The sequence below is a fragment of the Monodelphis domestica genome, chromosome 2, assembly GCF_027887165.1.
Source record: "Monodelphis domestica isolate mMonDom1 chromosome 2, mMonDom1.pri, whole genome shotgun sequence".
NCBI lineage: Eukaryota > Metazoa > Chordata > Mammalia > Didelphimorphia > Didelphidae > Monodelphis > Monodelphis domestica.
Genome location: NC_077228.1, coordinates 105,195,862 through 105,209,749, shown reverse-complemented (window position 1 = coordinate 105,209,749; position 13,888 = coordinate 105,195,862). Strand labels below are relative to the sequence as shown.

Genomic DNA, 13,888 nt, shown 5'->3' with positions numbered 1-13,888 from the left:
TGTACCTTCATCTCCTCCTCCATTTCTGACATTTTCCTCTCCAGGGCTCGTCTTTCCTGTTTAAAGAAACAGTGAGTTTGTTTTAGGAGGGGGTCAAACTATTCTTTCTTCTAGCTGGTCTCTTCTTGTGTGACTTGTAAATAGCACTTTCCTTTAATTCACACTCAAAGGGTTCACCTGCCTGTTTGGGCACTCATACCGCAGGTTCAGGATTCAGGGTTCTGTGGCAGTCGATCTCTCTGAGCATAGGTTCTTCACTGAGGAAGCCAACATTATGGAACAGCAGAAAGTTGTATAGGGAAACTGCATGTAATTATATGAATACAGCAGTGCCAAAGTAATCTTAAGTCACAATACATATGTCAAAAATGTCCTCAAATTTAAAATAATTTTAGGTGATCAGCACTCTGTTTTTCCTTTTACCTGAGGAATAATAACCACTTCAATAATGCTCCTTCTTCATACTGTCCCTCATGATAGGGAACAAGTATAAAGTTTGCCCTTGATAGATAACTCCACCCCACCCACATATCTTGTTTCTTTTCATTCTGAAGATGAATCCCTACTGATCCCAGTAAAAGAACCCTCACTGGGATCAAATCAGATAAAATATCAAAGAGGTCTGCATACAAGGGGAATAATATAAATTAGTCAGTTTCCAAATATAAATTAATAGAAGAATTGGGGGAAAAAAGATAGTCAAAAGCTAGCTGAACTTATCTATTTAAGTCAATCATAATTCAGGTCTCTTATACAGAAATTCCAAGTTCAAGGAATGTCCTCAAATTTTTTAAGCAAGTGCCTCAGTTAACCCAGAGGAAGGGCAGCAACTAAGCCAGAGATTTTTCAATCAGTTTCAGGGAATGGAGGGCTCTGCTGGCTCATATCATCAATATGTGACTATTTGACAGAATCCTGACAAATGCCTCTTTTCTGTTTATGAGGCTGAGAAGGGACTAGAGGCCTTGGATGGGGTGTGGGTGTGAGAATATTTTCAGCTACATGAAATGCATTTTTTACAGGATGATGTGGCAGAGTGGAGCCTGGAAGCAGGGTCATTATGAGGTGGCCAAGAAAGGCACAACTGGAAAGTTTTGGCCAATCTGGGGATCCCTTAAAGATTAGAAATTAAACTCAAGCAAAAAGAATTTCTCATCAAGTTGAAGATAGAATATGGCAGGACTGATAATGCCTTTTTAAGATGAACTTTTTCTGTTGGCAAGAACAACAAAGCCAGGGAGAGTAAAAAGAGAAAGAGAGAGAGCAGAGGTGAAAGGAATATACATACCCTTTTCTCCATCTCCAGCATTGTTGATCGGTCAGAGGTTTTTTCTTGTTTCTGTTGATACAAATGAAAAACCCAGATATTACTGTTGAAAAAATAAGACACATAGAAAGTACAGTCTACCCTCACCTCTGAACTCAGTCTGATATTCAGAGACAGGAAGTAGTGCTTCAGAGGTTCCCCAGAGCAGGGGTCCCCTAAATGATACAAAGAGACTATCTGGAAGAGGGTTAAGGCCAATACAGCACATCTAAGTCAGTTGCCCTCACACCATCCTGCTTCTTTCTCCCTTTGATGTGGTTTATTAGGATTCCCAGAGATATTTATCATGAAGGGAGGATGCATAGCCAGGAGTGGGAACCATCTCTTTCCTGCTTTACTTCAGCACCTCCCCATCCAGTACTCCTGGTTCTTTCCCAACTCTCCACCTGTATCCTTCAGTATGGGACCTTGTGAGTCTCAAAATGAGAAAATAGCTTTGAAGTCTATTCTTTGCCCTAAACATCCCCTCCCAGTCTCTTTGCTTCTAGTATTCAAAGGCATTTTAGATAAACTCTGCCTTACACTCTAAAGTATATCATGCAAGAGGCCTAAAAGGAACCTTTTTATAAGCAAAACTGAACATCCTTATTTTTTGAAGACTGCTCAGTTGTAAGGGAGGGACTAATCAAAGTCTCAAGCTCCCTTTAGTGCCACTCAGTCTAGTAAGGTGTCATTATATTGGTGGTCCACAAAAAGTATCTGTTAATTGATTTTACTCCTGAACCATGCCATGTTCAGGCAGAACTCAGACAATATGGAGGCTACTCAGCCAGAGTGAGGCTCCTAAGTTAACATCCAATGCTAGCTAGTTGGGGGCTTCCAGGGTTTTACCATTATCCTTTCATCAAGTCCTTCTTGGGAAGGAGGGTAATGGGAAAGCAGAAGTGGATCTTTCCTCTGTGGTGGTTTACTAAGGTAGATCTTGTGAAATAGGAAAAATACTGGCAGATGGAGGACACTGATTCTGGTCTTGGCCTTGCCACTGATCAGCATGCTCAGGGCATTTCCCTTCTTTGGGCCTTAACTTTGGGATATAAGCCCCTCCCTTAGCCTCATCTGTACATGAAGGATTTGGATTAGATGATTTCTAGGGTCTGGTCCAACTCTTACATACTCTGATCTGAATTCTCACTCTCCCAAGTTTCACACTTAAATCACATCATCTCATAAGACAGCATCTACAATGAGAAGTAATAACATTGGCTTTGTCGATAAATGCCTCTGTTTTGCTTTGAAAGCCCTCCTCCTTTTCTGATTCTAGCCTTTCTTTTAGGCATTGTATACACATGTTCCAGCCCCACTCAAGACATTACATCTCCTGCCTTTTGCACAGGCATTCTCCCCTGCTTGAGATACCCTTCCTAGTCACCTCCACCTCTGGGCATCCCAAGCTTCTTTCAAAGCTTCACTTAAGTGTCACTTCTTACAGGAAGCATATCCTGATTTCCCACCGATGTTACTGTCTTCCCTAGAAGTTACTTTGTATTTCTCTCTGTCTCTGTCTCTATATGTATATATATGTATGTGTGTGTGTGTATATACACACACACACATACATATATATACACATACACACACACATTTATATATGTATGCTGTTCCCAAAGAACAGAAATAGTTTTGTTTTTCTATTTGTATCTCCAGCACCTGGGTGCAATGCCTGGCATATAACTGGTGCTCAACTGTTTGTTGAATGAATGGATACAGGGCTGTTGGATACTTAATCAGGACATGCTGTTTCTTTTGAAAATGGCAAACCCTATTTTTAAAAAAATTGCAGGTTTGATTAAAATTTCACAAGAAGAGTTTATAGTTTCACTGTCTCTCCAGCATTTTAGTCGTTTTGTGGATTTGGCAAAAAACACTTACAGCAAGCAGCCCATCAAAGAGCATGGGCTTTCTCTCAGGGATCAGACAGGGTGAGGCACTTTATAGCACCCACCTTGTAAGTCCACATGTGATGCTGGCTAGACTGCTTGTCAGATGTGAAACACAGACTGGAAGAGAAACCAAAGGCCACAAGAAGTGCTATTTTTTATTTCTTAAGGGGAGCTGGGTCTCTCCACTGTGAGGTTTAAGCTTTTCTTTTGAGTCTGAATCACCATTACATCCCACTCTATGTCCATGCTGGGGGCAAGATCTCTGACAAGGACAAAGATTATTGCCAGAAAAAAAAAAACAGTTTCTAGCAGGGCTGCAGGCACATTTCTTGGGAGCCGGTAGTCTTTCTCTCTTTGGCAGTGGTCAAGGTGCTATGCCTAAACCATGAAGCCTGCTTGGGTTCTCTCTCCTGGACTAGGATTTCTACCCTTTCTCTTTTGGGGGTAGCTCCAAGCAATAAGTTGAATGAGCATTTAATAAAAACCAACCTCTACTAACTGACAATATATATTGCTAGAATTCTGACCACTGCCCTTTATCCACTGCCCAGACCTACTAAGCCTATTTATTATTTTTATTTTTTCATCTTCCAGATTCATTTTCAAATCAGTTCAGCTTTCTAAATCCTTAGCCTCTAGACATTTCAGGGAGGGCAGTAACTCCATGGGCTTCCTGTTAAGTCTACAATAACCCAGGGCAGTACATGCTTCAGCTTTCAGCTGCAGGATTTGTTTCACTGGGAATGAGGCTACTACCTCCAGCACCTTTAAAAAGCATCATCTAATTAAACCAGGCTTAGCTCTAAGAGGAGAGTGGTTTACTCTAGTGGGCTGCTTAGTTTATGGGACAGAACCTTGGCTTCAGGTGAAAAGGGCCTCATAGCAATAAAGGTCTTTGCCCTTAATCTGCTTCATGGCCTTGGCTGAAAACATCCCTTATCTCTGGGCCTCAGCCTCTCTATCTGTCTCAAATATATGGTGAGAAGGTGGATAGAGGATGAGTCACCAATGGGATGAAAACTATACAGAACCAATGCGGCAGTGGAGGGGGCAGCAGTGTTAATAGTACATGGATAATCAGAGAGAGATATTTGCTTAATATTTCATTTTTCCATTTTAGGCAAAGCACTAAGTCTGCACATCAGATAAGGATCTCCATGGATTATCTTCATCCCTTCCCACTGGTCTGACCCCTTTGTTCCCACTCCTTGCCCTTTCCCACATTACCTGGGCTACTTTTTCTAATTTAGATTTGACTTCTGCCAGTTCCTGCTGGGCCTCCTGAAGTTTGGTTTTCAGCTTCTGGTTTTCTGTCAGAGCACTCTCATAGAGCTTGGGAAAGAGAAAAAGAGTATTGGCTACCCACTCATTAACACTGCTGGGAGGAGAGGGTATAGTGGACCTTTGATTCAACTAGTAGAGTCCCCTGCAGATACAAGGAAATTTTCTCCCCAGCGCAGACCAACACCTTCTCTGCAAGTGCAACTTTGGGGAGGGCCAGAGGCCTTTAGAGGCTAAAGGACTTATCCAACATCACACAATGCCAGTGTGTGTCAGAGGTAGGACTGGAACCCGGATCTTCTTGACACCAAGGCCATGTCTCTGTCCATTAGGCCATGTTTCATCTAGCAAAAATACATGGGAGAGAATAAAAAACTTCAGGGAACAAAACAGATGAAGTTTTTTTTTCTTTTTGAAAGTTATAGAGATCTAAATGATGAACACACAGGAAAGGGAAGATGATATTCTAACATCAACCAAATTATAAAAAATTTTAAAAATATACTACTTGGAACATAGTAAGTTTGTAATCCTTTTTCCTTCCCTCCCTCCTTTTCTCCTTGCCTTCCTTCCTCCAGGGACAGCTAACAAATAAATCAATCTTGAGGCAAAATATTTCTTTTGCTTCTTTCTAGAATATTTGTATCCCCTGGTACCAATGACCCTTTTTTACCCATACCAAAGAGAATGTTTCAGAACCAGCTTCAAGGGTATGTGTATTCCAGCCAGGGGTTAAAAGGAAAATATCACTTTGCTTTGTATTAGTATTTTTTTAACCCTTACCTTCTGTCTAGAATTAATACTAATAAGTATCTACTGCAAGACAGAAGAATGATAAGAGCCTGGTAAACAGGGTTAAGTGACTTGCCCAGGGTCACACAGCTAGGAAGGATCTGAGATGAGATTAGAAACCCAGATCCTCCCAACTCCAGACCTAGTACTCTATATTCACTCTACCACCTAGCTGCTCCTAAGCAGTACTTATCAACACTTGAGCTAGGGAGGTATCACCAATCTCATTTTACAGATGAAAGGTGGGGGCAGACAGAGAATTCAAGAGGTGGGAAGGGTCTGAGATGGGACTCTGCCTCCAAGTTGAGCCTTCTATCCACTGGGTCCTACTACTTCTTTTATACTACTTAGAAAACATCTAAGCTTGTTGAAAAACATCAGGGCCAATCAAGGAACTTCAGGGGCTTTCTTATGTTTCTTGACATTTCTTAAATCCCTGAAGACCTGATACCAGAGCACATATTGCATGGAAAGGTGTAGACAGGGACCTCCTTAAACCTTATAGAGAATTAAAGAAGACCAATGAAGGCCCCCAGAAATGACTCTTTCTTCTCTGAACCTCAAATCCCTTCCCTTCTCTTCCAGCTCACCTATATTTCACTTGGGAGGTTTAGTCCTTATAACCCAAAAAGGAGAGTGATTGAAAAGGAGCCTACCCTTTTATAATCCCTTTGGCTGTCTTCTTCCACACGACTTGTCAAAGAAGCTATTCGGGCTTCCCTTCGGGCCTTGGCTGAAGCTCGGTCACTGTAAGTATCAGTGGAGGTGAGGCTACTGCTTCCTGATTCCAACCTATGGAGAAACAAAATCAAAGGCACAATTTGATTTTGAGAACAAAGAAAAGAGGGGAGAAAGGGGTACTCTTTAAGGGCTGTCCTTTATTCCTCTAAGGAGCACTTAAAAGAATTGGCCAGAAACAAGGCAAAGCTTTCTTCCCCTTTAATCTCTTGCTGCTACATTCCACAGGCCTCACAGAAAAGCTTCAGGAGCTTCTTGGGAGGATGGGGGTGGGGACATTGGAGTAGCTTGCCAAGTTTGGAGCCTACTTGAAAAATTGGTGGTTTGGAGTTTTGTACTAAACTTGAATTTTCAGGGCTTTTCAAATTAGTTTAACTTTGAGCTGCTTTCCACACTAGTGAGAGCTTTAAAAGGAAAAGTTTTTTTGGATGCCAGTGACTCTTGCAAAATCTGACTCCAATGAAGTGTCAATGAAATAGAAACATATGTGCTTAGAGATCTGGCCTGGAGGTTTCAGGGTGTGGAGCTTGGCAGAAGGTGGCCAAACTGTTTAGTAAGTTGCTTCATAGGTTTGTTTGAACTACAAACATTTAGAGGTGCTCCCAGAACACAAACACAGATGCCCCTCTTACTCTATATGGCATGCATGGGTTGTTATGCTGGGGTCATACCCTCTAGCAACCCAGCAGTAATATCCAGAAACTCAAGATGTTTTAGAGTTGGTGTTGATTTTCTGTTCCGAGTATCTCTGGTCAGTCTGAGCCCAATGAAAGAATGTTAGAAACAAGAACAGCTGCAACACCTGGAACCTGAGATCCTACACCTTCTTCCTTAATAAAAGTGTTCACACCCACCCCAGACTAAAAGGTTGCCAATTGTTTAAAATGCTGGGGAAAACCCAACCCAAGCAACTCACTCCTAGCCTCATTCAAAGTTCATCATCAAGTGGCTCTGTCTTGGAATATGCAGAGCATATGTATACATTTCTGCATATTTTGAGGTTGTCACATCTTGAGGAAAAGTTGAGAAAAATCCAGAAAAGGGAGACAAGAACTTGGGGAAGCGATTGTCGAAGAGGACACGGGCCCATGATACCATTTTAGTTTATTTATTTACTTGTTTGTTTGTTTTAATTTTTAGTGGCAAATTTCCACATCAGTTCTCCAAAGTTATATGCTCTACATTGTCTGACATCATGTTAAACCTTAATGCTCCTTTAGGATTATAAGGGAGTCACTACTCCATAACTCCACTACTCCAAAACACTACTCCATAAGACAGCTTCTTTCCAACTAAGTGAGGAGTAAAGAATGTTTACTTTATTTGGTTTCTTCCCTGTCAGTACCTGTTAGGATGGTAATCTGGGCTAATGTGTGGACTGGTACATTTTAAAAATAAATCTTCAAGGCAGGGAACTAATCCCAACTTTCTCTTGAGGTTGACCTGTTGATATAGCTTTTTGGGGGGAGGAAACACTGGGAAATTCGAGTTTTCCAAGGTCTTTCTTCCTTATGGTTTGGGCTGTTGCTTCTTAATGCTACTACTCTCCCCCACCACATCCTGAGTACCTTTAGATATTAGATTAGATTAATGTTGTCTAAGTCTTAAATAAACATTATCAGGAAAGAATTTGTTTTTATTTCTCTCCATAACTCTTTAGGAATTTGAAATTTTTCAAATTTGCTGAAAGTTTATTCAGTGTAAGGCACTGTGCTAGAAACACTGAGGGTGGGGTGGGGAAGTGAGAGATATGGCAAGGAATATATAAGATTATTTAAGAAAGTCTCTGTTTTCAAGAAATTAACAATCTACAAAGGATTATAAAACCCTAGATTTAGGCCTAGAAAGGACCTGGGAGGTCATCTAGTTCATCCCATTCCCATATTACAGATAAGGAAATTGAGGCCCAGAAAGGGGCAATGATTGGCCCAAGGTAATCCAGAATAAGGAGGAGAGTCAGGATCTGAATCAATATCTTCTAACTCCTAGTCCATTTTTCCATTATGCCATAATGCCTCTCAACACTTCATGGATTGGTGATTTCTTTAGTATAATAATTATAATACCTCTGAGGAATGCACCCCAAAATTATAAGAGAGGGGTGTGAGATTTGTGCTTTAGTAGTATGTAGAAGAAAAGGTTTCATTTTGGCCTGGGAGGAAAAGGAGGTAAGATGGCAGCTTCTGTAAAAGAAGTGCCTTTGAAATGAGTTAGAGATGTGGGGTGACATTTTGATAAACAAAGTTGGAGTAGGGGGAGAGAATAAATCAACAAACAAGCATTTATTAAATTCCTACTGTGTACCTACGGGCCAGGGAATACAAAGACAATAATCAAACCATCCCTGTCTATAGAGAGGTTGCATTTATTGGAGGAGTCAATATATGTATGTGGGTATACATAATTATATAACATTATATGCATAATTATATACATACAAATTAAATATAAGATAAATTTTCAAGGGAGAGAACAATTTGGGGTGTGTGTGTGTCAGGAAGGGCTTCATAAAGATGTGGCCTAAGCTGAGCTTTGAAAGAGGCTGAGGTGAGCTGGCCAGTATAGCGGGTACAAAAGCTTGGGGACAGGCATTTACTGAGGATCCATATACACCAGGCGCACTGTACTAGGCACTTAAATGAAAAGAAAGCACAGTTCCTGTTCTCAAGCTCTTGCACTTTAAATTTGACCACATAAACATTCTCTGTGTGCCCTATTAGATCAAGAACTCCTCCATGGCAAGGGGTATCTTTTGCCTCTTTTGAACTCCTAGTGCATAACCCAGGGTCTGAGGGCACATAGTAGGGGATTAATAAAAGTTTGTTGACTGACATATAAGATACAAAGGTTGTTTTAGTGGAAAGGTATTACCACTGGAGGGGGCTGGGAAAGGCCTCCTGCAGAAAGTGGAGTTTGGACAAAGTCCTGAAGGAGGCCAGGGAAACCAGGGGTCAGAGGTAAGGAGGGACAGCATTCCAGGCTTTCTGAACAGCTGGAAAGAGGGTCTGATGTAAAGACTGCATGTCATGGGCACTGAGAGCTAGACTGGATAAAGAAGAGAGTAAAGTTGAGGCATGCTGAAAATGCAGGAAAGCAGGTGAGGAGCTTTCCCTGTCAAACAGGGCATTTTCTATTTGAGTGGATGTGGGCATATGGCACAGTTAGACTCGTGCTCCAGGTTATAAAGGGCTTTAAAGCTAACTAGAGAAGCTTATATTTGACCACAGAAGGGAAGTGATGTGATCTAAGTTGTGCTTTGGGAATATTAATCTGAAAGAAACTCCTATTATATGATTTTCTCCATTTCTATTCTAGAACTGTTATGTATCACTGAAAAAAAAATCATTTAGGGTCCATAACCTCAACTAGGTCTCACTGTTATCTGATAATCCGTCTATTGGATCAGATTCTTATCAACTTTCTACCTCACTCCTTATATATTTCTTCTTTCCCCTACAAAGGTCCTGGTCCTACAATTCTAGCAGATGACCATATCTAGTTCCCAAATTGAATGAGAGAGTGTAGCCATCTATCTTGAGGTCTTCTTGGCTCGTCTTTTCATTTCATAAAACTCAGTATCATCACTCACTTTCTCCTCATTTCTCCTAATCATAGATGAGATGATCTCTTCAAGGTCACCACTGACTCCCCCAACTGTTTCCCAGTCTTTATCCTACTTAATCTTTTGTGGAGCTTTTGACATTGTGGATCCGACCCTCCTAAAGGAGCTCTTTCAGCTCTCCTAGAGTTCTTCCTCTGTCTTCAACTGCTCCTCTTCTCCTTTATAGGTTCTTCTATTTGTGATTCTTTTATTTGGACATTCCTCTTGGGACTGCCCTTGATCTTCTTAGTCTTTCCAACTTACCCTTTCTCCCTTAGCAATCTCATTCACTCCCATAGCTTCAATTACAACCACTCGTCAAATGACTTCTAAATGTTCATTTCCCATCCTGACTTTTCTTCTGAACTTCAGACACAGACACCCCCCCCCCCCAACACACACCCAAGCTGTCTACTGGATGTTTCTATTTATATTTTTCCACTGGCAATTTAAGTCCAACATGCCCCAAACTGGTCATCAGTTTTGGCTCTAAAGCTGCTTCTTTTTTTTTTTTATGACTGTGCTATTTCTGTCATAAATACCATTTCTGAGCCATGCTCTTATGTGTGTAATCTTTGTCTCTTTTCCCTTCATTTTTCATATCCAATCAGTTCCTGGGCACTGATTAAATGTCTACTATGTGACACACTTATGCTAGGTGCTAGAGTCATAAAATCCAAAACAAAATAGCTTCTGACCTCAAGAAGCTTACATTCTATCAGGGGAGATAACATGTACACATATAAGTAGATACAAAATAACAGGGGTAGGGAGTTAAATAAGGCACTTGTAACTAGGAAGATCACAAGAGGTCTCTGTGTAGAAGGTGGAACTGGAGTTAAGGTCTTGAAATTACATATGCAATGGATTTAGGAAAAGGGAAGGGAGAGGGAGGAAAGGAGAGTGGAGAGAGAAAGGGGGGGATCAGCTAGGAGAGTATCACACCAGTTGAGGTGAGAATTAATAAGGGTCTACAGTAGAGTAGTGTCAGTAGGAATAAGTGGCACATTAGGGAAACATTACTAAACTGTGTGAAAGAAAAAGATCAAGGCAAAGCATTCTCACACATAAGTATTAAGCATGCATATAAAATAGGGAAAATTCTTACCTAGAAAGCCTTTCATGCTAGAGAAAGAGGGAGACAAAAGAAAAAAAACCATATTAGCAAGGAATGGATTCATTATTTTCATTTATACAATTGTACCCTTGACAAAAGATCCATCTACTTCACAACTGCATTTGAGAATAAATTTGACAACAGCAAACACTTAACTAACTTTTTAAAAGGTATGATGCTCAGGTCTGTTCCCAATGCTCTTTGTGGCATTTATTTTTCTGTGATACCCTAAATTTGGGACCTTCTGGGCAGCATTTTCTAGCTAGCAGGGTGTTAGACCAAAAGCAATAAAATACCCTACCAGGATTCTAGTAATGTTTCTACCATTGACAGTTCTACTATAGCTGGTTACTGACCCTGGGTAAATTACTCAAGTTCTTGGGGATGAGGAACCTACTTGTCTTTCTTGAAATCTTTGGGATGTTACAAGATTAAATGAGTTCTGAGAAGAAAAATACTCTATAAATCCATGGGACAACTGGTCAATTATTTGTGGTCATTAGAAACGTTTTATAGATATCAGTAAGGTTTTCAATGTTTTCAGCAATGAGGTAAATTTTATTTGGTTATAGCTCTATGTGTGTGTGTGTGTACACACAGACACAGACACACATACATGAGTTTCAGTTACCTCTGCCATTACTTTTACCAGTCAAATAAAAAGTTCCAGTGATTTGAATTTCACTTCTTTATTCTGACTCTGTTCAGGTGCTACTAAGTAGCAAATTTGTAAGAAGTAAAACTAAGTGCTAGAATAGTCTATAAATGGGGAAGATCAATCCCTAAATAACTGAGAGCTGGTTGTTTCTGAGGGTTTGATGATTTTTCTAAGTGATGAACCAAATTGCTTTGTTACAACCTTTTAATTGTGTCTATGCTCACAAGTGATTTGATATTTCTAGAACAAACATCCCTCCTCCCCTTCTGAAGAAGTCTCTTGCCAACACTAGGAAAACCATATACCAAAGTATGTGCAGCATTATAGTTCTTTAGGGTTTTGCTAAAGTATATACAGAATTACTCCCAGAAACAGAATCTCAGAATAGGAAGGTTTCTATGACGCCATCAAGTCTATCCCCTTTCTATATAAGAATGCCCTCTAGAGGGCAGCTGGATAGCTCAGTGGTTGAGATCCAGGCCCAAAGATGGGAAGTCCTGGGTTCAAATTTGACCTCAGACACCTCCTAGCTGTATGACCCTGGGCAAGTCACTTGACCCCCATTGCCTAGCCCTTACCACTCTTCTGCCTTGGAACCAATACACAGTATTGATTCTAAGATGGAAGGTAAGGGTTTTTTAAAAAAAAAATAATGCCCTCTACAACATTCTTAAGTAATTACTCAGGCTTTGCTTGAAAAAATCCAATGAGGGAAAACTCATTACTTTGTGAGAAGCATCTCATTGCACTTTTTGGATAGCTCTAATTTTTAAGGGCTTCTTGATTTCAAACCTAAACCCATTTCCCTAAAACTTCTACCTACTGTTCTAGCTTGGCCTTTTGGTGCCAAGCAGAAGAATACTAACCCCTTTTTCATATGACAACCTTTCAGATATCTGAAGATGGGTGTTAGATCCCCAAAGTTTCTTCTACAGGATAAAGATCCTCAGATCCTTATTCACCATGACCTTGAGGTTCTCCCTCATCCTGGCTGACCTCTTTTATACACAGTCTGGTTTATCCAAGTGGTGCCCCAATGGACTATATCATTCTAGATATGGTATGAAGAGGGCAATTTGATGAACTCAAGGTGGGTGTTCAATGCCTTCCTGGCTTTCCTTGATCCATCTTGCCTTACCGTTTCCTCAGGATGAGTATGGGTAAAGGCCTGTCTACTGTAAAAGATAATCTAATTAAGCAACATTGGTTTATATTCATTGTTTTATGACTATAACTATATATTCTCTGCATGTAATCCTATTAGATAATCAGTATTTTAGTGCTAAGTTGTAAGGAATAATCTCAATTATTAATTGATTGAATAATTATATATAAAATCAGTAATCAGTAATCAATAATCAGATTGTGAGTAAAATAACAAGGAGAATCTCTTGAAGCACCTTACAAAATGCCTTTACTAAGATGAGTTGTGCACAACCTTGGCTATTTTTTATATTACCATGTATGAGACAAAGGCTATGTAATATCCTCCCATAAGAAGATGAGAAGATAAACTTTACTTTCTAGAAAAAACCTTTTAGAAAGGGAAATTTTGGTTTTCTGACTTAGGAGAAATATTCAACTGACCATGCCCCCCATTTGTATTATCTGACTCTCTTGCATAATGTATATAATAAACCAGTCATTTCCTCATCTCTGGGTCTCAGATGATACGTACTGGGCGAATGCCTTTGACCCTACCATTTGTGATTTACAGCTTCTATGATATAAATGTCAGTTTGAGTTGCTACCCAGTATTTATTTTTCTACTACCCTTTAAGAGCTAAACACCATTTTCAATTTCACTGACTTTGCTTCTATAATATTGTTACTTCACATATAAGGTTTTTTAGTTTTCCTTTCCAGCTTAATCACTTATATTTTCTGGTAAGGTCTTAGCTAAATCTGTATTAATGTATTATATTAAGCTTTCTTCATAGGATCTGGCAGTATCTTCTACAGTCAAGAAGTAATCTTTTCTTTTCACCAAGACAGGGGAATTAGGAAGGGATTAGCAGTTCTCTTGATGGATATTAATTCTTGAAGTTTATGTATCAAAGCTATGCTAATCCTTTCTACTGACAGTCTTTTTTATGAGAATAAATTATTATGATAATAACCCACTTAATATATAGTTGCACAGGTAGCATAACAGGCTATTTGGATCTTATAATCACATAGAAGAAAGTCTTCAGACAGACATCAAGTCATATAGTAAAGAAAATGTGAGAGGCAGCTGTGAGCCACCAATGGAATTGGTATGAAATACAAAGATGAGCTGGCACAACTATGTAGCAATGAGAGCCTGGCAAATCTGGGTTTCTGGATGAAGAGTCGCAAAATAATTTTTCATAAATGAGTCAGTGTTAGCATGAGGCAGGAAGGCAAAGTGTCAATAAAACAAATCTTGGTATGCCACCACAGTTACTCCATTAGATTTACTGTATTAGGCATTTCAGAAAGGCAGAAGTCAAAATGGCTGTTTACAAATTTT

The 13,888-nt window shown here is 39.8% G+C and overlaps 1 protein-coding gene across 6 annotated transcripts in view; it reads right to left on the bottom strand.

Annotated features, from left to right (window-relative positions):
- The window catches only part of PPP1R12B (protein phosphatase 1 regulatory subunit 12B), a 316,463-nt gene that overhangs the window by 18,506 nt on the left and 284,069 nt on the right, over positions 1–13,888 (bottom strand). For all 6 annotated transcript variants that reach the window (XM_007481152.3, XM_001363985.4, XM_007481151.3 and 3 more), the window contains 5 exons: positions 10,728–10,744; positions 5,937–6,072; positions 4,435–4,539; positions 1,289–1,339; positions 6–56 (listed from right to left, as the gene is read on the bottom strand). In XM_007481152.3, the coding sequence (XP_007481214.1) occupies positions 6–56; positions 1,289–1,339; positions 4,435–4,539; positions 5,937–6,072; positions 10,728–10,744 (360 nt within the window). The remainder of the gene's footprint in view (positions 1–5; positions 57–1,288; positions 1,340–4,434; positions 4,540–5,936; positions 6,073–10,727; positions 10,745–13,888) is intronic.